The 22551-nt window shown below is 53.5% G+C and overlaps 1 protein-coding gene across 1 annotated transcript in view; it reads left to right on the top strand.

Annotated features, from left to right (window-relative positions):
• Positions 1–21927, top strand: part of MRC2 (mannose receptor C-type 2) — a 28260-nt gene extending 6333 nt beyond the window's left edge. The window contains exons 2-30 of the mRNA XM_021542313.3: positions 2754–3152; positions 3426–3599; positions 3790–3954; positions 4128–4241; positions 5438–5581; positions 6092–6280; positions 7036–7190; positions 7462–7569; positions 9923–10038; positions 10176–10324; positions 10441–10658; positions 10867–11009; positions 11703–11805; positions 11894–12032; positions 12278–12313; positions 12805–12965; positions 13278–13345; positions 13609–13706; positions 13803–13948; positions 14360–14474; positions 14555–14718; positions 14923–15031; positions 15470–15708; positions 15796–15964; positions 16138–16287; positions 16564–16683; positions 17674–17853; positions 18254–18280; positions 19151–21927. Coding sequence (XP_021397988.2) covers positions 2754–3152; positions 3426–3599; positions 3790–3954; positions 4128–4241; positions 5438–5581; positions 6092–6280; positions 7036–7190; positions 7462–7569; positions 9923–10038; positions 10176–10324; positions 10441–10658; positions 10867–11009; positions 11703–11805; positions 11894–12032; positions 12278–12313; positions 12805–12965; positions 13278–13345; positions 13609–13706; positions 13803–13948; positions 14360–14474; positions 14555–14718; positions 14923–15031; positions 15470–15708; positions 15796–15964; positions 16138–16287; positions 16564–16683; positions 17674–17853; positions 18254–18280; positions 19151–19371 — 4319 coding nt within the window. The 3' untranslated portion in view covers positions 19372–21927. The remainder of the gene's footprint in view (positions 1–2753; positions 3153–3425; positions 3600–3789; positions 3955–4127; positions 4242–5437; positions 5582–6091; positions 6281–7035; positions 7191–7461; positions 7570–9922; positions 10039–10175; positions 10325–10440; positions 10659–10866; positions 11010–11702; positions 11806–11893; positions 12033–12277; positions 12314–12804; positions 12966–13277; positions 13346–13608; positions 13707–13802; positions 13949–14359; positions 14475–14554; positions 14719–14922; positions 15032–15469; positions 15709–15795; positions 15965–16137; positions 16288–16563; positions 16684–17673; positions 17854–18253; positions 18281–19150) is intronic.
• The last annotated feature ends 624 nt before the right edge of the window (positions 21928–22551 follow it).

Genomic DNA, 22551 nt, shown 5'->3' with positions numbered 1-22551 from the left:
ATGGCTACTGAAGGCAGTGCAGGAGAGCAGGCCCTGGAAGGGATGGGAGCATTCCCAGTCCCTTTGGGATGTTCCTCTGGAGCCACCTCCTGCAAGAATTAGGTTTGGTCTGAAGAATACCAGCTTGGGCAAAGGGATTCATTGGTCCAAACTTGCCTTCTTCCACCCAACTGCACATCTGTTCTGAGGTCAGGAATGCTGAATGCTCCTTTCAGTGCCCAGAAGCTTATCCAAACACCACTGCCAATGTCATGGACACCATGGACTCAATCAACCCCAAATTCCATAGGAATAAGGGAAAGAAGTGTATTTTTGATGAAGCATAGATTTGCTGCCTTGTGTTGAGCTCGTGCAGGTTGTCCTCCCAGCTCCTCCCCAGCAGTGCACAGCAAGTTGTTTTGCTGGAAAAGTTGGTGGGGGTGTCAGGGGTGAGCTGGTGCTGGAGCTTTCCCATTCCTCCATGGCCCAGCAGTCACTGGGAATACACATTGTGTGGCCTCCTGCCTTCTTTGAGCCAAGGGGCTGAGCTACTTGCAGCATGCAGGGGCTGCCAAAATCCTGTAGCCTATAATTTCCTACCTCCAGCTCTTCTCTTTTTAGAGTAAAATGGTATTTTGTGCTTCTCTGGCCCTGGGCCTGCCCACTGCAGTCTGAATGGTTTCCTTGAACATGGTGTCACTGCAGGACCACTGGTGAGTGTGGCCCTTGCATGATGCTGCCAGCCCCAATGTGGCACTGAGCACCCTGACACCGATTCCTGAGCTGCTCCAGGGCTTTTCCAACCCAATGTTAATTTTTTTCTTGCAAGACAGGGTGTCCTGTTGCTGATGCTCCCTGTGGTGATGCTCATGGTAGAGCAGCTTTTTCTGTTCTAAGAAGCAAAGCTCTGGTGTTTGGCTCCTTGCAGAAGAGCCACTGTGGCATCAGGCTGTGCCCCAGGGAGGCCTCATCCTGCTCCAGTGGGTCACAGTACATCACCCAAACCTGCTTAAAGACCCCCATAGGCCTGGTGCTGGAGGAGCTTCACTGCCCTCGCTGCAGTGGGAAGGGGAAAGCAATGGGCTGGGTGTGGCATGGGTCGTGGTGACATGGGGAGAATGTGTTTAGTGGGAGACGAGTTAGTATCACACTGTCCAGGTGTGGATCAGGCCAGTTCCAGCTGGAGAAACACCAGCGCCAACTTAAGGAGCTTGAGCTCCAGCCAGCCAGAATCAGCTCTGTCTAGATTTATATTTATTTTTTCACTTGCCATGATATAAAAAATAATTTCAGTGCAATGAAATGCTTCCCACAAATTAAATAAAGCTCTGCAAACAAGCTTCACTTTTGTTTATTTGACGTCATCAAATAAATGTTATCTGGTCTAGGGAAGGGGCCTCTGTCATAATTTCAGACCCAGAACTGGGTCGATGCTGGAACTCCCAGAGAAGTGGGGATTTCTGTCTTCCTCCACTTCTTTTTCCCTTTCATACACAGGGCAGAGAAGTTCTGTGAGCCAAGATGTTTGTTGCTTGAATGTGCAAGAGTTGTCTGTAACAACAGAGCTGGGGCATGGTGAGGTTGTGGGGAAATAGGAAATGAAAATGTTTTCAGCCCAAAAAAGTCATACAATGGCAAAAAACCAAAGCAAACCAAAGCTAAATATAGTGGAGCCCGTGAGTTCACTTGGACTTCAGGTGAATGGTTGTGGTGTTAAAAAATGGGATGTGTTATAACAAAGAACAACAAAAGTGGTGGTGTTGATGTGGTGCTTTGGGAAGATTCTTGCTGGGGTGTTGGGGTGGGAAGACACAGTGACAAGCCCTGAGGTGGCTTTTTTGCTTAGAAACATTCATTTGAAGAAATAAAGTGTCTTTTAAACATGACATATCAGCTGGAACAGCATGTTCCAGCATAATGTCTGGGATTTATTGGTTTATGCAGGTGTTGGGATAAAGTAACATGGTGGAATTGCCTGCAGTGATGCTGGGGGTCAGGGAATTTCCTTGGAGAAGCATGGTTGGCCCGTGGCAGCAGGCAGGACTGTGGGATGTGTGTGGAGTTAGGGCTGATCTTGGCCTGTCTTCCTTTGTTGGCTGCACCTCTATCTGCCATCAGCGATTCCCCTCACTTGGCTTCCTCCTCCCAATGCCTGGGCTGGGATTACAAAGGGTCCTGACATGACATTTTGTATTTCCTGGGGCTGTGCAGGCGTTTTCATTCACAGGATAAGAGACTTTGTCCAGCAGTTCCTGTTTGCTCCACAGTTTTTAGCAGGTCCCCAGACACAGATAGCAGTGATGGATGTGCTGTTTTCCTGCTCTGTTTTTCTCCGCCTGGAGCAGATGGCTGGTGCCAAAGCCATTGGCTTCTCCAGCACTGGCACCATTGCAATGCCTGGGAATGCTGCAGCCAAGTGTTGCCCATGGGAGGTAGCTTTGAACGGCTCTAACGGGTGCAGTTAGAGTGTGTGAGCACTTTGCACTGGCTCTGATGCCCAAGAGCCACCCTTGGTGATGCCACACTGGCTACAGACACCCACCCATGTCACTCTGCCCAGAGCCCACCAGTGGAAATGGGCACTGCGGCAAGCCCTGAGTCAGTGCTGAAGGGAAGTGGTGGCCCCCAGCATTCTGGGTGTTGTGCCCAGGGGTGCATGCCAAAACTTGCTTTGCACAGAGCCAGGATGTCCTGTTAGGACTCAGGGCCGTGCATGGCGCATACTGAATCTCACCCAGTGATGCTTTCATCCTTTCCATTTGTTCTCTCCCCAGACTCCAAAGTCTTTCTCATCTACAACACGGGCACGCAGGGCTGCCTGGAGACCAAGGACTCGCTGGTGCGACTGGCCAAGGGCTGCAATGCCAGTACTCCAGCCCAGCAGTGGAAATGGGTCTCCCGAAATCGCCTCTTCAATGTGGGGGCCATGCAGTGCCTGGGAGTATCATGGCATGAGACCAATACCACAGCAGGCCTGCACCTCTTGGCCACCTATGAGTGTGACCATGAGTCAGTCAACATGCGCTGGAGCTGCCGTGGGCTCGGGGAGCAGCTCTTGCAGCATCTGGGTGCCCGCCTAGGCAATTCCTCCCTGGACAGGGGGGACCAGGTGCAAGGCTCACAGTGGAGGACGTATGGCACCGAGGAGGATCTGTGCTCCATGCCCTACTCTGGTAAAGCCTCATTGGGCATTACTGTTGTCCTGTAACCCAAACCAACCCCAAAATGTGAGCTGAAGCTGTGGTGCTGCAGCAATTGGGTCCTGCCTGGGAAGCTCAGTTCCAGATTTTTGGGGCTACAGAACCCCAAGATCAGGGTGATGGGGAGTGGGAAGCCTCTGGGCACCCCATAGCCCCCCATACTGGGCCAGCCTGAACTCCTCACCCCAAATCTCCCTCTAGCCCCCATAGACATATCCTCAAGCAAGGGCTCCGCTTTTTCCTCAGAGATTTACACCATCCAGGGAAACTCTCATGGGAAGCCCTGCACCATCCCTTTCAAGTACGACAACCAGTGGTTTCACGAGTGCACCAGCACAGGACGGGAGGACGGGCACCTCTGGTGTGCCACTACCCAGGACTATGGCAAGGACGAGCGGTGGGGCTTCTGCCCCATAAAGAGTAAGTAGGGGGACACATCCCATGGGAAAAAGCAAAAAACCCATGCTAGTCCCTCTTGGGGACTTCCAGGCTTCTCATCTTCCCCTGTGAGCAGTCTGCAGTGCCAGAGCAACAGGTTATTGAGGTTTATTGGGTTATTGAGGGGTTTTTTTGTGTCTGTGTTGGGTGCTCACCCTGCTCATCCCCACAGGCAACGACTGTGAGACCTTTTGGGACAAAGACCACCTCACAAACAGCTGCTACCAGTTCAACTTTCAATCGACACTGTCGTGGCAGGAGGCCTGGAATAGCTGTGAGCAGCAAGGGGCCAACCTGTTGAGCATCACAGAGATCCATGAGCAGACATACATCAATGGTGAGATTCTGGCAGCCTATTTGTGCACTTCTCATCTGGGGCAGAACTGATGGCAGTGTGGGCATTGCCACTGCCTGTTTGCTCTGCCTGCTCCAGGTTTGAGGGGGTGACAAGCTGGCGACTGAACTGGGCTTGGGGAACTGATCCTGCCCCTCTGCCTGTGTTGGCTCCAGGTCTGCTGACTGGGTACAGCTCCACGCTCTGGATTGGCCTGAATGACCTTGACATCAATGGGGGCTGGCAGTGGTCAGACAACTCACCCCTCAAGTACCTCAACTGGGAGAATGGTGAGATGGGGGAGGTTGTACTGGTGATGGGGCTTGAGGAACACCGTGTGACCACTAGAGGTGGCCCCATGGCAAGGGAAGTGGCCTGGGCTGCTGCAGGGTATCCCCTTGCTGCATGGGGACAGAGAGCCCCAGTGGTCTGTGTAACAACAACCTGGGACATCTGTGGAGCTGGAGCAGGGACACAGGGTGCTAAGGGGGAATTGGTCCTCTGCAAACTCTCGTTGACCCTGTGGATAACATGGATTGCCATTCCTTGTTTGGCAGGTTGCTGCATCCCTGCTTAGTGCTGGGGACCATTCCAGCTGAGGAATGGTCCCCAGCTGCAGACACCCATCCTTAACTCTGGGGTACTCAGAGGGAAGATGGCCTGTTGGTCATGCCTGGTGCCATCACCCAAAGGCACTTGGGGGAAAACAGTGATACTCTTGTGTAGAAGATTTCTGCCTCTCCAGGACAGTTTGGGTGAATGATGACGAGAGATGTCTCAAGGCTGCTCTTCGGGAATGAGGTTTACTGGGGATTCAGAAAGGTCCTGCCTGTGCTGCCAACCACAGCATGTGGCGAGGCTTAAATAGGTGGGGGAGGGGAGAGACAAAAGGATGCTCTAGGAGAGGGGAAGTTCCAAGAGAGGGGAGGAAGTTCCAAGAGCCCGTGTGGCCCCTCGAATCCCCCTTTTCAAGGAGCTTCAAGGTGGGCTGGAACAAGGCTCAGGCCAATGGGGTTACAGGCACTTGATGTTTTAGGGGAGGGTTACAGGTGTGGGGTGAACCATACATTTTGGGGGGTGAGATGGAACAGTCCACTTGACCCCAGGACCCATCCTTAGGCAGGGGTGTTGTCCGGCCAGCTGGGAGAACTGTTCTCATCCTGGCTGTATTATTTATGGATAATCATATTTATCTATCTTCTGCAACACTCTTGGAGTAGGTTTGAGGACAGGCAGGAGAAGTTCAGGTCTGGTATTTTGACTTCCTGATTGCTATTAATATTTCCAGGTAAAACAGTGACCCTTTGGGTTCTTGTGCATTGAGGCACTATAAATCTTGGGCATATTGGGGTCATGTCTTCATCATGCAAAATAACAAACTAAAAAGGGTTTTAATAGTGTTGAAGCCGGGAAAGCTGCATTGGTGGGTCTGTCCTGGCTCCTCCTTATCCCCATTAGCCTGTCCTCTACTTAACCCACTCTCCAGACCAGCCTGACAACCCCAGTGAGGAGAACTGCGGGGTGATTCGCACCGAGTCATCCGGGGGATGGCAGAACCGTGACTGTGGAATTGCCCTCCCCTACGTCTGCAAGAAGAAGCCCAATGCCACAGCTGACCCCTTCCTGACAGGTGAGAAGGGGATGGCCAGCACTGGGAATGCACAGCTCTATAACCCATATGTGCTCCCATCCCAACATGGTCAGGGGATGCTGCCCATATAGGTACCCATAGTGTCCTCAGCTTGTTGGTGTCCTAAATGTGCAGAGCAGGGCTTGAGCTCCCTAAATTTAGGAAAAGTCATCCCCAGGGAACATTTCCAAGAAGTGCTTGGTGCCATTCCAGGTTGGGTGGTAAGGGAGGAATGGAGAGCAGCCAGTCCCTGTGGTCCCCAGGAGAAGGGATGCTTTCTTTTCTGCTCTGCCCTCATTCCTCTGCAGACAGAAGGAATTTTGTTTTGTCCCTGGAGCTCTGAAGCCACCATTCCCACGTCTTGCACTGCTTATTATATTTTGGCCATGGCTTTCCCACTTTGGCTTTGGCTTTGTCTGCTGAGCACCCGTAGGACTGTGGTCCTTTCATTGCCAAGGAGAGGGATGAATGGCTGGGCAGGAACCCTCAGGCTGTCTTGTGTCTTGACAGACTCGTGGTCAGAAGTGAAGGTGGACTGTGAGCCCAGCTGGCAGCCCTTCCAATCCAACTGCTACCGGTTGGTAGGAGAGAAGAAGAGCTGGCAGGAGGCCAAGAAGACCTGCCTGCGAAGTGGGGGTGATCTAGTCAGCATCCACACCCTCTCTGAGCTGGAATTTGTCACCAAGGAGATCAAGCAAGGTAAGAGGAGCTTGCTGTGCCAGCAGCCCCTTTCCTGTCTTATGGGGTCCATGGAAAAGTCCCTGGATGTGCTGGAAGCTGCAGAGTTGTCTTTGTGCTTGTGCAGGGAGCGGAAGTCCCAGGCTGGCAGGTGTTGTGTTCCTTGGAGGAGCCCATAATCTGGACGCATTCTCTGTGCAGCAAATGTAAAAGCTGTTCCCAGAGCCTGCAGTGCTGAGTCAAAGCTACACAGCTGCAGCTGGGAATGGTGCTAGTCCAAGCTAGTTAATGTAGGAAAAGATGGGAAAAAAATTCCTGCTGGACTTGCCGGAGGAGGCCAGCAAGGAGGTATAGGAGAGTGGAGGAAGGAGAGGAAAAGCTGCTGCCCCCAGGCTGGGAGCAGAATGAGATGTGCTGGAAAGGAATGGTTGAAAACCAGTAGTTCCCTGTACCTGAGCCTTCAGACCTGGACTTTTACTACCATACTGGCCCCTCTCTGAAAGCTGCAGGCAAATGTCTCTGTGTTTCCCACTCTGGGGGTCCATGTCCTTGTATTTCCCACTCCGGGGGTTCATCCTTGCAGGCAAGAGCTGCCCTGCCCTCTTCTGCCTTCTTCTGCCCACTGGCACAAGGAGATCAGTGCTGAGCCCTGAGTGGGTTTTGGCAGGTGCTGGTGCAGAGACCAGTTCCGTCACGAGAGCTGAAGTCATGGGGGGGTTCTGCATGGGGTCAGCCAGAACGAGGGAACTTCACTCCCTCCCTTCCTATCCTGGCAGATGTGGAAGAGCTCTGGATTGGCCTAAATGACCTCAAGCTGCAAATGAACTTCGAGTGGTCAGACGGGACGCCTGTGAGGTTCACGTACTGGCACCCCTTCGAGCCCAACAACTTCCGTGACAGCCTGGAGGACTGTGTTACCATCTGGGGACCAGTGAGAACCTGGAGGGGATGGGGAATTATCCTGCACCTCTGCAGGGAGCACCGCAGCATCCTCATTGCTGAGGAAGGCGTTCCTCAGGGAGTGTCTCCAGCTGGCTTCAGTCTAGCTCACTTGAGCCATTGGGATGGGAGGAATCCATCTCATCATCCTTGGGGATTTAGTATAGGGAAGGAAAGTCTTTGGACCCAAGGTAGAGGAGAAGGGGCTGGACATGCCCCAGGCTGTCAGATGGGGTCATTGCCACTCTTCTTCTCACCTGCAGGAAGGGAGGTGGAATGACAGCCCCTGCAACCAGACCCTGCCATCCATCTGCAAAAAGCCTGGTCGGGTGAGCCAGGAGAAGGAGGAGGATGACCATGGGTGCCGAAAGGTGAGGGGCACCTGGGGCATCAGTGGTTCTGGCTGCTCCATGGCTCTGCATGGTGCTCGAGGCTTCAAGGGGATATTTCCCTAAAACCATTTTGGGGAGCCCCAATGAGCAGCACCCAGAGCAGTTGGTCTGTGCCTGAGAGCTGCTGAGCTGGAGCACTCTGGGGCTGCTGAGCCCCTTGCTGCTGCGGTGGAGGAGCCCATGGGAAGAAATTTGTGTCCATGGACACAAAACACATGCATCTGGGCACATTGTCCAAGACTTTCCCCATCAGGCAGCCTTGTTTGCCAGCGGGAATGTTCATTTTATTCCCCCTTGCCTCTCTTTGTGCCAAAACACGGGAGCATGTGGGAGCCTGGCAAGATGGAGGTGCCAGCCCTATGCCTTGACATGATGGTTGATATGAGGTTGCCTCCCCCAGGCAAGGCATGGGCATTTTGGGGACACCAAACCAGCAGATTCTCACTCAGCCCGTGCCCTGCCTCAGTTTCCCTGGCTGTCGCATGAGGCTGAAGCTGGCCTGTTCCCCACTTCTGGGAAGTGTCTTTTGTGGTTCTCTGCAAAACCTCCAAGCACTGAGTCTGGCAGCATTGTGGCTCTTGAACCTCTCCCAGCCTTTCAGAGCTGACCAGCATGCTTGTGCCCTGACTAGCAAGCAGCCACTCCAGGCCAGCTCCCAGAGGTGCTGCTGGGCTCCTCCCATGTCCTTGCCCCATTTCTAGCAATTGCTTGGCTCTGCCAGAGCTCAGGGGAGCACAGCAGGTAGGAGAGCTGCCATACAGAGCCAAATTGGAGGGCTGCCAGACATAGCTGAAAGATCCCCCATGTCCACAGGTGCTGGGGATGAGACACTCAGTTGCAAAGTTCTGCTACCACGCATCTGTGTGTCCCTAAAGCAGTCCTGAGGACTCCCTGTTCAGATTTAACTCCCTCCTGGCTCTCCAGCCACAGTCTTATCCTGGCCCTGGGTGCCCAGTAGTGATGCACTGGGAACCAAACCGTGATGGATGAACAAACCAATGAACCAATGCAAGGGACAAATTAACCAAGAACCATCCTTCCTCTATTTCCTCATTCTAAATGAGGACTTTTGCCACCCAGAGGCAGAAGCTGGTGGAGAGGAGGCACATCCTGCTCAGGCATTTGGTCTTATCCACTCCAGACACTGTGCTGGTTTTTCATGGTGGCTTTGCTGCTTTTTCCCCCCTTTAAAAATCTCCTTTATTTCAGAAGAGCCTTAAAAAGGAAGCAATGAAGGATAGAGGTTTGGGCAATGGGAAAGACAGATATGGAGAGGAATGTAGGGGCACACTGGGTTGGAAACTGGAAGCAACACTTGGGGTTGGGGATCCAGCCAAGAAAGGAGGCCTAGCCTGGTCCTCTTTTAGATCACACGGACTTGCTGTCATAATCAATGTGTGGGAGTACACCCTTGGGGTATTAGGGGTGCTGAGGCTGTTGTTGGTTGGGGACCCATCTGGGGAGATTGCACTGTCCCAGGACAGGCCTCCTTTCTTGGCTGCTCAGTTGCATCTATACTGTTCTAGAGGGACCCAGCTTATGGGTCTGTACCTGGATGTGCCAGCTTCAGAAAAAGGCTGTAGGAGCAGGAACTTGGGGGGAAAACTAGGATTTGTGGTTGTTTTCATTTCCCAAAGCTGCTCCCCTGCTTTCTTCCCCACTGTGCTGATGACACTGCATATGGCATGTGCCCCTACTGTCCTTCCAATGCCTGGGGACCCAGGAGTAGAACCCTAGTGATGCTTCCCCTTCCAGGGGGTCCCTGGACCTGGGGCCACTTGGCTCCTTGGCTGAGCCACTTCACCCTTGTGAAGGGTGTGTGTCCCCTCTTGCAGATGAGCCCCCATGTCCCTCCCCACTCTGCCACTACTGCCACCAGCCCCAGGGCCATCTTGCTCCCTGCTCTGGCAGAAAACAGACACTATTGTGTCTCCAACCCCAGAGAGACTCCAGCATCAACAAGGTGGGGAATAAAAGCTGGCTGCGGTGGTACTCACTTTGGACTCAGTCCTAAGTGTAAAGAGGAGGATTGTGTTCCCCTGCCTGTGCCCTCGCTGGGGCTGGACGCTGGCAGGGAGAGCTGTTTCCCCATCTTTGAAGCTGTCTGGTTGTTTGTTTTCCCTGTAGCCATGTCCTCTGGGGCCAGGGTCTTGTTAATGGTCAAAGCTGAGTGGGATCAATCTGGGGCAGCTGGGGGCAGGAGACCTCCCAGGAGAAGGCAGAGGCGGTGGTGGGGAACTTGGGATGTTGCTCTCATGCCCTGGGATTGCTCCCATCCTTCTGGGGAGGTCCAGGTGGACAGTGGTGGATATTCCCTGTCACCCATTCCCAGGGCTGGAAGTGGCACAGCCCATCCTGCTTCTGGCTGGGTGAGGACCGTGTCCCCTACAGTGGCGCCCGCAAGACATGTTCTGACTACAGCTCCACGCTGGTTACCATCACCAACAGGTCAGTGCCATGCCACTGGTGGTGAGTTTGCCCCAAAATGAGCCCTGCAAGGTGGAGTGTGACTTCTGAGGGCTGGAGCATCATGGGCAGCTCAGTGTCTCAGCTCGCTGCATAGCACACTCTCACTGTCCCTCCAGGTTCGAGCAGGCATATGTGAACAGCCTCATTTATGGCTGGGATGGGGAGTATTTTTGGACAGCTCTGCAGGACATTAATGAGACAGGCGCGTTCCGCTGGCTGAGCGGTGATGAGGTGATGTACACTCACTGGAACCGCAACCAGCCTGGTAAGGGATGGGGATGGGATGAGGACTTCCTTTTCATGCAGGGCGGGGCTGGCACTGCCCCTCAGCACAGTCCAACTCTAAGGCTGGCATCTCCCCTGCTCTCGTGAGCGCTCCAGGTTACAACAAAGGTGGCTGCGTGGCCCTGGCCACCGGCAGCTCCATGGGGCTGTGGGAGGTGAAGAACTGCAGCACCTTCAAGGCCAAGTACATCTGTCGGCAGAACCTGGGCACCCCAGTCAATCCTGAACTGCCTGGTCCTTTCCCCACGCCCAGCCTCACTGCCACCTGTCCCCCAGGATGGAGCTCCGACCCCAAACTTCGTCACTGCTACAAGGTGAAGGGGGGTTGGACAAGTTGGTGCAGGGATGCACGTGCCTCCCCAGTGCAGGGGCACATTTTGGTGCTTGCAAGAGGCACTCCACAACCCTGGCTGGGGCTAGATGGCAGCACTGTGCCCTGGGACGTGGCTGCCTCCAGGTGCGAACAGGGCTCTGCTTCTGTTCTTCTGCTGAGCCCTCCATGCTGTGGGTTCTTCTTTCCAGGTGTTCAACTTTGAAAAGCTGCAAGAGAAGAAAACGTGGATTACTGCACAGGAATCCTGCCGGGAGCTGGGAGCACAGCTGCTCAGCCTAGGCAGCTACGAGGAGGAGCATTTTGTTGTCAACACCCTCAACAAGATTTTTGGGTGAGAGGCTGGGGGCATCAGTGTGTGTCCCACTGCTGGTGTGTGCTTACCACAAGTCCACAGCCCTCCTGGTGGTCTAGCACATGTGAATGGATGGATGGATGGATGGGTGGATGGATGGATGGATGGATGGATGGGTGGATGATGGAGGGGTGGATGGATGGGTGGATCTCTCTGAGCACAGATTGAGGTACAGAAGGTGCATCAGTTGGTGTGGCTGATGTGGGAGATGTGCAGGAAGTTCAGTGTAATTTGGGGATGGAGCTTGGGTTTAAAGCAGCTCCAGTTCTGAGACAGCATGCCTGTTATCCAAGTTCCTATCTTCAGGTGTGTGGGGATGGCAGGCTTTGAAAACAAACAGAAAAAGCCTTGATTATTATCGTTGGTTGGGGGCTACGTACAAATCGCGAACGGGACAGGACTGCTGTGGAACGCATCTTGAGCTGTTTATTTTTTAGCATTAGTCTCATAACATGGTTATGACAATCTTATTTATCTACTAACAAATCTTATAGCTACTACTTAGCTTTAAATCGCCAACCTACTGTCTCTGAGGCTTGCCTTTTGTAACGTACCCAAAACCCTCTAATTTTAAAGAATCCCACAGATTATAAATACATATTTGTATATAAGTATAAACCCCTGTGATTTGAAGGGGGTTGTGTAGTCACCTGTCCCCGTGGGTCCCCACAGGGAGTCAGAACCGGAGCTCCATGAGCAGCACTGGTTCTGGATCGGCCTGAACCGGCGAGACCCTGCTGGGGACCAGAGCTGGAGGTGGAGCGACGGGCTGGGAGTGAGTCCAGGGGGCATTTGGGTTGTGGGAGGGACAAATCTAGTGCTAGTGGAAAGGACCAGCACTGCCCATCTCTCTCAACCTCCAGTTTTTCTACCACAACTTCGACCGCAGTAACTATGATGACGATGACATCCGGAGCTGTGTAGTGCTGGATCTGGCCTCCCTGCAGTGGATGCCAATGCAGTGTGAAGCCCAGCTGGATTGGATCTGCAAACTGCCTAAAGGTACTGGCAAAGGGGTCCCCAAACCCATCAGCTGTGACTGACCTGGAGGAGCATGGACTCTGGGTGGTTGAATTGTTGGGAGGGAGGATGATTCCTAATTCAGGGACTGGGAGAGGTGGTGTCACTTCTGGGAGAATTCAGGAGAGGCATACTGCCTTTGTAGCCCATGGATGATTTGCAGAGGGGCATCCATGGGAGCATCCCAGCCTGCACACCACTGACAACTTCACTTGCCCTTTCTCCAGGTGCCGATGTGAAGGAGCCAGAGATCACAACCCAAGGTGTGTTAGCCACAGCCTTTTGATACAGTCACAGAATATTCTGAGTTGGACAGGGCCCACAAGGACCATTGAGTCCAGCTCCTGGCCCTGTACCCCAGCAATCTCACCCTGGCCTTGAGAGTGTTTTCCAAATGCTCCTTGATCTCTGGCAGCTTTGGAGCCATAGTTACTGCCCTGGGGAGCCTGTTCAGTGCCTGACTACCCTCTAGGGAAAGAACCTTTTCTTGATACCCAACCTCAGCCTCTCGTGGCTCAACTTCAGGTCATGCATAGACCCCCTGATGTTTTCAATGGGTGTCTGCTGCAGTGTTATTAAGAGGAGGGGTTGTGGGCAGGGTTGTGGGGGGGAGGGGAACCCAGGCATCCTGCTGCAGCTTCATTGCAGGAGAGGGATGAAACCAAAGCAGCCCTACGGGCAGGGACCTGGGTGCCCTGGCAGGATACCGTGGCAGGGGTGTCAGCCTCAGTGTGAAACTGGTCTTTGCCTGCAGGCAGCAAAGAGTGGGTGAAATACCAGGAGGCCGAGTACAAGTTCTTTGAACACCACTCAACATGGCTGCAAGCACAGCGCATCTGCAGCTGGTTCCAGGCTGAGCTAACGTCAGTGCACAGCAAGGCCGAGCTGCACTTCCTGGGCCAGAACCTGAAGAAGGTACCAAGGAGACAGGAACTTCCCAGGGTACCAGTGACCATGGGCTCTGCTGCCTTGTGGGCTGCTCTTCCTTGTCTTCTTTCACCCTTTTCTGGAGGGACCATATTTGGGGGTGCTGGGTTTTGCTGGGATCATGATGGATTTGTGTGGTGGCTGGCCCTGATGCCTGGGGGTGGATTTGGGGTTTAGCAAAGTCATGGACCTTGCTTTTGTAAGCTGGGGAAGAGTGCCTGATCCCTATGGCTGCCTCAGTTACCCCCAAAAACCCTCCAGTCCCTGAAGGGCACTGATCTGTCTTCTCTGGGCATGCAGTTCTCCAGGGCCCAGGAGCAGCACTGGTGGATTGGGCTGCACACCTATGAGAACGACGGGAGGTTCAAGTAAGTCACAGACATCCACTGTATCCCTGGACATCCCCAAACTACAGTCTCCATCATATCTCCACACCACTATGTCCCTGAACACTACTGTCTGCACATGTCAGAGTACTATGACTCAGCAACTGCATCTCAGGGGTCTCATCCTGGGGTGCTGGGCTGGAGATTCCTCTTCCAAGAGAGCAGTGGTGGGAAATGCTCTGAGTTAGGGCATTCAGGTGGTCTCATTCACTAAATCACTGCTCATCCTCTTGATGCTGTTCCAGGTGGTCTGATAGGTCCCTCCTCAACTTTGTCTCTTGGGCACCAGGCAAGCCTCGGCCCAGCAAGGACAGGAAGTGTGTGTACATGACAGCCAGCCGAGGTGAGAGCAGGGCAGGGCTCCATATGGGGCTCTGAGGGGCTGGGGCACTGGTACCAGTGCAGAGGGGCATCATGCCCAGCCTGTCTCTCCCTGCAGAGGACTGGGGGGACCAGAAGTGTATGACAGCACTGCCTTATATCTGCAAGCGAAGCAACGGGACAGTTGTGAAGCCTTCCCTCTCTACAGTACCTGCTGCCACAAGCGGGGGTTGTCCCCAAGGCTGGCTGCCCTTCCTCAGCAAGGTACCACTGGAGGGAGAGGAGAGAGCAGGATGGGAGAGGGGATGGAAGGATGGAGAGGTGATGACTACTTCCTGGTCTTCCACCAGCCCTGCTGAGGCGCAGAGGGGTTGGCTGCAAAATGGCAGGATGGAGATGCCTGCACGTTTTGTGGGGAGTTCTGTGGGGGATGCATTTACAGGGATGCTGGGAGACATGCTGTGGGATAGGGAAGGTGAAGTGTGTGCACAGGTTTGCCAGGAGAGATGTGAAAGGGCCAGAGGGGTTGGAGGGTGGCATGCATGAGGGTGTGAAGGGGAGAAAGACTATTGGGGCAGAATGGGGCTGGAGGAGGTGGCTGAGTGGGGAGAGTGCAGGGCTCAGGGTTGGGGTCAGCTGCACCTCCTGGCCCATCCTGTGCCCCTGCCTGTGCAGTGTTTCAGCTTCTATGGCCATAACAAAGGCGAGATAGTGAAGTGGCCAGAGGCGAAGCAGGTGTGCGAGAGCCAGGGTGCCATCCTGGCCACCATTGCCAGCCCCCTGGAGCAGGGTACGTCTTCTCTGCCCCATCACCCCACCAGGGTTCTACCTGCTAGGGGTGGTCCTTAGCATGTCACCTGTCACTTGCAGCCTTCATCACATCCATGCTGCCCAACATCTCCTTTGACCTCTGGATTGGTCTACACGATGCCCAGGGGGAGTTCCAGTGGGTGGAGGGGGAACCACTGCGGCACATGAACTGGGCACCTGGAGAACCCTCAGGCTGCAGCTCCTCCAGCCCCACTGACAAGCCGGTGAGGGAGATTCCCCATAGCACCCCCATCTCCCAGGAAGGTCTCAGTGCCAGACCCAGCCTTGAAAAAGAAAAGATTTAGTGGGCTGGGATGGCTGTCCAAGGGCAGTGCAGGATGCAGCCCTGCAGGGTGGGATTTTCTGGCATGGGAATCTCTGTGGTGTAGTGCTAAGGACAGTGATGACCTTGTGGTTTGGCTGTGCAGACCAACTGTGTTGTGGTGTGGCATGGCTCACCCCCCCTCTTCACGGGACGCTGGGATGACCGGAGCTGCCTGGAGGAGAAACATGGCTATGTCTGCCAGCGGAGCATAGGTAGGAGAGGGATGAGGGGACAGCTCCAGCTCTCTTGGCTGGGGATCTGCCACTGCCACCCTGGTGCCCCATGCTGTGGTGGGACTGGGGAGCTTGGGGCAATGGGTTTAGCCTGGGGAGACAGACTTAACTTGGGCAGGTGAGACCCTGGTCCCAGCCTTTTGTGGGACAGCCTGAAACCTGTGCACACCAACTTGACTCGGTGTGTCCCCACAGGGATGTACATCCCAGGTGGAGATAGTGATAGGGTATGACTGCTTGTCGTTCCTGGGGACATCCCTCTGCTCTCCCCAGTTGCACCAGTATGTTGCCAGGTGCAACCAGCACAATACTGCCAGGGACAGCCTGGCCTGGGTAGGGATGGACAAAAGGGTGACCCACCTGGGATGCAGGAATGTCCTCTCTGTGCTCTCTGACAGTGTCTCTTTGCTCCTCCAGACCCAGCCCTGAGCCCTGCGCAGGCACCATTCCCCCCTTCTCCTACTGGCACCCTCTTTTACCACAACAGCACTTACCGCATCCTGCAGAAACCACTCAGGTGGCACGAGGCACTGCTGCTCTGCGAGACCCTCAACGCCACCCTGGCCACCATCCCCAACCCCTACAGCCAGGCCTTCCTCACACAGGCCATCAGCAGCCTGCAGGTTCCACTCTGGATTGGGTTGGCCAATGATGAGGTGAGGGAAGGGAGCAGGCACCTGGGGCATAGGTCCCCAGAGGGATCACAGCAGCCTCCCAGGCACCTCCTCCCTTTGGTGTTCCAGGGAGGCCGGAGCTACTCATGGCTGACAGAGGAGAATCTCATTTACACTAACTGGCAGGACGGGGAGCCCCAGCAGATCACTGGCTGCTCCTACATGGACATGGATGGGAGCTGGCGCACAGCTGGCTGTGACACCAAGCTGCAGGGGGGCATCTGCCAGCTCCAAGCAGGTGCTGCCCAGGGGGCCTGGGGTGGTCTGGGTGAGGTGTGACCAAGGGCTGTAGAAGGCATCCCACCAGGGACCTTCTGGAGCATGTCCTTGTGGGTCTGGGTGCACCAGTGTGTTCTGGAGCCTCAGCATCCTGTGGCCCACCACACCTTTAATGTACCATATGCTCCCCAGGTCACCCCCGCATGCACAAGTGGACCTACAGTGGCAGCTGTCCCAAATCACTGGAGGACTCGTCCTGGATCCCCTTCCGGGATCACTGCTACACCTTCCACATGGAGATCACTCTTGGGCAGAAGGATGCTTTGAAGAGGTGCCAGAAAGGTACGAGGGAGATGGGGTGGTAAAGGAGGATGATGTATCTTTGGAAATGGAAGACAGTGGGATCCCCAGGATGTTTGTGGGTGCAGCAGAGCCCCCTTGTCCCTGTGCCCCTGTCCAGCCTTGGTCAGCCATCGTCTCCTTGCTGTTCTGTGTTAGGGTTCCACAATCATCTTGTGGTTCATGGGTGGGTCCTGAAATTTGTCCTGTAGGGCACTGCTGCGCCCTAACTCTATCCTCTCAGTTGTGGGCTTCTCCATGACAGTCTTTCCTCTGCAGTTGGTGGCACAGTGTTGTCCATCCAGGATGAGATGGAGAACGTCTTTGTGTGGGAGCATCTTCAGGCGTACGAGGGCCTTTCCAAGGGGGCCTGGCTGGGCATGACCTTCAACCCCAAAGGTACAAAGGAAGGAATGAGGTTTGAGATTCCCCTAGGCAACTCCATGAATTCCCACCAAGTCTCTGGTGAGCAGAGGAAGCCCTTGGTGGTGGCACCAGTGAGGAGAACTCATACCATAGTGTGACCAGTGTCTCAGGCTGTGCTGGGCATACTGCATGTGTCCTCCTCTGGTTTGGTGGAATAGGAAACCTGTGAGATGGGATCACGCTCCAGCACGGTGTGGGTGGAGGGAGGCAGGGATCTCTGAAGCTTGCTCTTGGGGAAAGAGGTTTATTGGGGGACCAGGGATGCCCGAGCCTCGTGTTCTCAGGCGTAGCACGTGGACAGGCTTAGGAGGACAGGGGAGGGGAGAGAGAAATGGAGGGTTTAGGAGAGGGGAAGCCCCAGGGGGGGAGGAAGTCCAAGAGAGGGGGAGAGGTCCAAGAGGGGGGAGAGGTTCCAAGAGGGGGAGGCAGTCCAAGAGACCGCATGGCCCCTCAGAGCTCCCTTATCAGGAGTTCCCAGGTGGGCCGGGACAAGGCATGGGCCAGTGGGGTTACAGACTCTGATGTTTTAGGGGCAGGTACAGAGGTGTGGGATGAGCCACAATCTTTTGGGGGGTGGGATGGAACAGTCCATTTCACTCCAGGATTCATCCAAGGGCAGAAGTGACATCCGGCTAGCTGAGAGAACAATCATATCTATCTATCCTCTGCAACAGAAACCCAAAGCCTTCTTCAAGGCACTGGAGCCTGCAGATTCAGGAAGGTGTGCTGTAGCCCCTGCTCCACCCCATCACACATCCCCATCATAGAATCACAGAATGACAGGATGTTTTGGGTTGGAAGAGACCTTAAGGCCAATCCAGTCCCACCTCTTGCCATGGGCAGGGCCACCTTCCACTAGACCAAGTTTCCCAGAGCCCTGTCACACTTCTTGTACTTTCTGAACTGGGGCAAAGATGGGGTGTCCTCTTCAGCCTCCTCAAACCTAATTTTCTCATTTCCCAGGTGGCACCTTGGTTTGGCATGACAACAGTGCCGTGAACTACTCCAACTGGGGCCAGCATGACACGGGGCCCAGCATGCTTAGCCAGAACAGCTGCTACTGGATCCAGAGCAGCAATGGCATGTGGCGTCTAGGCTCCTGCACAAACATAACCATGGGTGTAATTTGCAAGATCCCCCGAGGTAGGGCCCTCTCTGCTGTCTGAGGCTTCTGGGCTGATGTAGGGTAAGATGGGGGTCTGGGCAGGGTGGTGCATGGTAGAACTGTCACAGTGGCAGCATCAACCACATGTTTTGGGTAATTCCAGGGCTTATATGGGTTGGTGTTGGGGTCTACAAGTCTCCATTGGGCTCAGTGATGGGCTGTGCATGTCTCATTTGGTTGTGTCAGCTCCATGGGGTAGGATGAGGCCAGTGGGACAGTGGTAGAGCAGAGCCAGAGGACCACCCCAACTATTCACCTCCTGTTGCCCATGTGGTGCAGCACTGGGAGCAGTGCAGGGTGTAGGTCCAGAGGTGCTGGTTGTGGGAAGATGGAAGGGTGTCATGGCTGTGCACTCACCTGTCTGTGTTGCCATTGCAGTGGAGGAGAGCAGCTTTTCCAGGACAGGTGAGTAGCACCATTAGCCTGGGCATAGTACTGGCACTGGAAACCAGGACTGGGAGCCTGTGCTACAGCCCGACTTGTGTAAATAATGAAAGGAATGGCGTTTATGTGTGGGGAATGCCATTCCCAAGTGACTTTGGCCTTGACTTAGGACTCCTCAGCAGCAGGAGCCACCTTTTCATGAAGGTGTGTGTCTGCCCAGCCGCTTGCCAGACTTTCCTTCCAGTGCTCACACTTACTGGTCAGTCAGAGAGATGGCCAGCATGTCTGCTAGTAGGATCCCAAAGATCCATCCCAGGCAGCTGCTAAATGTTCATACACACCACGAAAGACCCAGGAAGTCTGCCCAGCTCCAGGAGGTCTGCCGGGAGCAAGATGTTCACAAAACACCAAAGCAGATTGGCAGAGTCACAGAATATGCTGAGTTTGAAGGGACCCACCAGGATCAAGGATCATTGAGTCCAGTTCTTTAAGTGAATGACCCATTCAGAAATTAAATTCACAACCTTGGTGTTATTAGCATAATGCTCAACCGACTGAGCTAATCTCATTTCAGTCCTGTCCTGCTCTGACCCACCACAGGGGAAATAGGCTCCCCAGAGCAGTGGTTGGCCCCAAGATTGCCAGAGCTCAGGAGGTGTTTGGTCAGTGCTCTTAGGCACAGAGTGGGATTCTTGGGGTGTCCTGTGCAGGTCCAGGAGTTGGACTTGGTGGCCTTTGTGGATTCCTTCCAACTCAGGACATTCTATGATTAAATGACCCTGCCCAGATACATGAGTGTGGCTGGACCCCCACCAGCCCCAGCCTCTCCTGCAGGCTGAGGATGGAACAGGAGTCATCTGTCTCCCTCTCAACAGCCTTTCCTCCCTGCAGCTCTGCCAGAGAACACAACAGCCGTTGCAGTGGTCGTGCTGTCAATGCTGGCACTGTGCACTGTGCTGGGGGTCGTTGTCTTCCTGTACAAACGCCGAGAGAGAGCAGAGCGTGGCGCCTTTGAGAGCGCTCGCTACAGTCGCAACACATCCAACCCCAGTGAATCTGCTGAGAAGAACATCCTGGTATCGGACATGGAGATGAATGAGCAGCAAGACTAATGGCAGAGGGGATGCTGGGGATGGGGATCTAGGGAGGGGGGAGGATGGAGAGCATCACACATGCTATCCCCATGGTGCTCGGGGCAGGGGTGGCAGCAGGACTGGTGTGGCAGGAAAGGGAGAGGAGCTGGTGTCAGGATTGCGGTCCAGCCAGGTAGGCAAGAGGAGAAGCCAGGGTCCCTCCTGCCCCGCATGTCACTGCCGTCACCTCTGGGTTTGTTTCCCAGCTGCTGCGATTTTACCTGTAGCAGCTGTGGTGGCAGTTTTAAGGGCTAAAAAGTTTTGAGAGAAGTTGCTGCACAAGTTTGAGAGCTTTCCAGTGGTACAAACGGGCTACAAGATACCTTTGCCTTGAGAGAAGGCAAGCACAGGGATTCAGGGCCCTGTAGCAGGGTCTTCCCCCAGGAACCAAGCTGGTGTCCATGAAGACATCCTTTCAGGCAAGAGATCTCCAAAGCCGATCTACCTCCCCTCTGTGTGCAGCAGCAAGGGCCCTGCCAGCTCCCAGCCCCACAACTGCTGCTTCTTCCCTCTCTTCAGCCTCATCCCCACCTCCAGCAGAAAGCAGCAGACACTGTTGCAACAATTTCAGCGTGGAGCCCCACATGATCAGCGATGGAATCCTCTCCTCCTTGGCACATTCCTAGGGCTGTGTACACCCCCAGTGATGCTGTTGCAGCTTCCCTGTTCTGTAAGCCAGAGCTTGTCCCGTTTCCTTTGATGTGTGTGTCCCCCAAATAACTGCACGGGAGAGCACCACAGCAAACTGCTGGCCAAGCCCCTCTGGTGGGAGCACCCTCAGCACCCCAGACCCCCACAGGAGGAGTTGGGTGCTGAGGCAGGAGATGGCTGCCAGAGATCTGGGACCACTCTCTGTGCCTTACCAAGCAGGGATGGCACGGGGATGGGGTAACTTGCCACTGGTGCCTTGTTGGGCCCAGAGGGATGAGGATCAGTGCTGTAGGGTGGGGAGGATTTGGAAGTTTTGGTGGTTTTGAAGTTGGTGGTTTGTTGGTTTTTTAAGGAAATTATGGTAGTTTTTGTTACTATACTGTACTGAGTGTGTGCTGAATATATACGTTTTTTCACACAGCTGACTGGGGTGTGTGTGGTTGCCTGTTTCCATGTAGAGTATAGCAGAGGAGGAAGTAGAGGGGAAGGAGGAAGGCAGTGTTTGGCTAATCCCCTGTCTGGCTTTTGAGCTGTGCAGAAAGAAGTGGGGATGCCCAGGGCTAAGCCATTCTCCATCAGCTGCATGCAGCAGCATCCCTAGGATGAAGGATGCCTGGATACAGTGAGAATTGTTAGGTCCCCAACAAAGATTCTCTGCTAGGAAGGAGATCCAAAGAACCCCTTGGACCTCTGAAGAGGGGTAACACAGCCCTACAAAAGATGTTGCCTTTAGCTCTCTGCCTATGAGGCTCAAGTTGGGGTTGGTTTTGCTGCAAGAACAGGAACAAGCAAATTTTTTCTCTTTTTTAACACCTGTGTGGATTTTAAAATCTGTTGATTTCACTTAAGCTGGACATTAGGTGTTTAAGAAACTGTTGGGGGGTGGAATAGGGGAACCAGGTATTGCTGAGTTTTTGTTTAATTTTTGGCAACCTACAAAAGCTGCCATGACATTTCAGGGTGAGGAAGAATCTGGAGCACATAGATCTGCCGTGGCTTCATTTCTCTCTCTCAGCTTTCTCTGCGTTTATTTCCTGAGGTCCTTTCTAATTTGGAGCAGTTGGTTCTATCCATGAGCCCATGTCTTCCTGATGTGGGAGCTAGATCCTGGAAAGCCAAGTGTGAATTCCTTCTCATCCCCAGCAGCTAGAATTCCTGCTGCAGGGATGCTTGGAATAGCATACTGAGCTGGAAGCAGTGGGAGTGGAGGTCTAGGATTAACTCCTTCTAGGTAGGCAGAGGCGTTAGGAAGTCCTAAAAAATAAAGATTGAGGTTAGGATTGATGGGCAGGTGTGAGGGTGGAGCAGTACTGAGGGTGCAGCTGGGCAGGGTTGGGGTTCCTTTGAAGTGAAGAGACTGCGCAGGGTAGAAGCAGGGTAACACAAGGCATTATGGATGGGATGGTGGGGATTGATAGGTGCTGGAGGAAATTCTGTGCCATGGAGAGGCTGGGAAGGAACTCACACAGCCTTGCAGGAGGTGTTAAACTTGGCTCTCACCTGGAAGACCTTGCTTAAGAGAGTTTTCTTTTTTCCTTTCTTCTGGATTACTTTTGTATTTTTTCCTTCTCATTTGCTTTTGAGAAAGATCTGTACAGTCTAGGAGAAATGGTGTCTAAGAAGACTTTTGTGAGCTGTTGGCAGTGATCAGGATTACAGGGAAATGCATATATGATTACATGGTATCATCTATCACCATTAGATAATGTGAAGAATTGCTTAACAAGACCCTGTCAAATATATATATATATATGTGTGTGTGTGTGTGTGTGTGTGTGTGTGTGTGTGTGTATGTATATATATATATATATATATGCTTTTTTTTTTACTTTCTGTCTTTTGTAAGATCCTTTTAGAAGCTTGGAAATAAAATTTCCTTTCCCACTTCTTTTCTTCCTTTTATTTCTTTTCCTTCCTTTTAATTGGGAAAAGCAAAACTTGTCTTTCCCTATGTCCCCAACAAGTAATGAATATAAAGCTGAAATGACACTTACCTGCCTGCAGCAGTGGAGGTTCCAAGGTGCCCAGATGAGGGGGATGTATTGATTCCTTAAGTTTTTTGGTTGCATGTCCCATGGATATGATGTCTCTGCTCCACTGTTTTTTTTGAAGTGTTGGCTAGAGCACTGCCACACACCAGGCTTCCCTTGCTTGCACTGGTCACTCGGTGCTGTTTCATCACCTCCCTATTTTCTGGGGCTTCCCCATCCCTTCAGTAACCTGAGACTGTCTACACCCACCACTCTTTTTCCTGAGGTCAGAACCAGCACTGTCCCTGCTCGACCACTGTGCCCGGGAGAGATGTGATTGCATAATCACAGAATCACTTAATTATGGAATTGTTTAGGTTGGGAAAGTCTTCTAAGTTCATCAGGTTCACCCATTGCCCCAGCACTGTCAAGCCTACCACTAACCCATGTTCCAAGCTGCCTCATCCACACAGTTTTTAAATTTCAATGAGGTTTTGTTTGGGTTTACCGAGGCCATTTTATTTTGTCTTTGACTGGG

The sequence above is a fragment of the Lonchura striata genome, chromosome 25 (assembly GCF_046129695.1).
Source record: "Lonchura striata isolate bLonStr1 chromosome 25, bLonStr1.mat, whole genome shotgun sequence".
NCBI classification, from domain to species: Eukaryota; Metazoa; Chordata; class Aves; order Passeriformes; family Estrildidae; genus Lonchura; species Lonchura striata.
The sequence above is the reverse complement of the archived record's forward strand: the minus strand, read 5'-3'. Positions and strand labels throughout refer to the sequence as shown.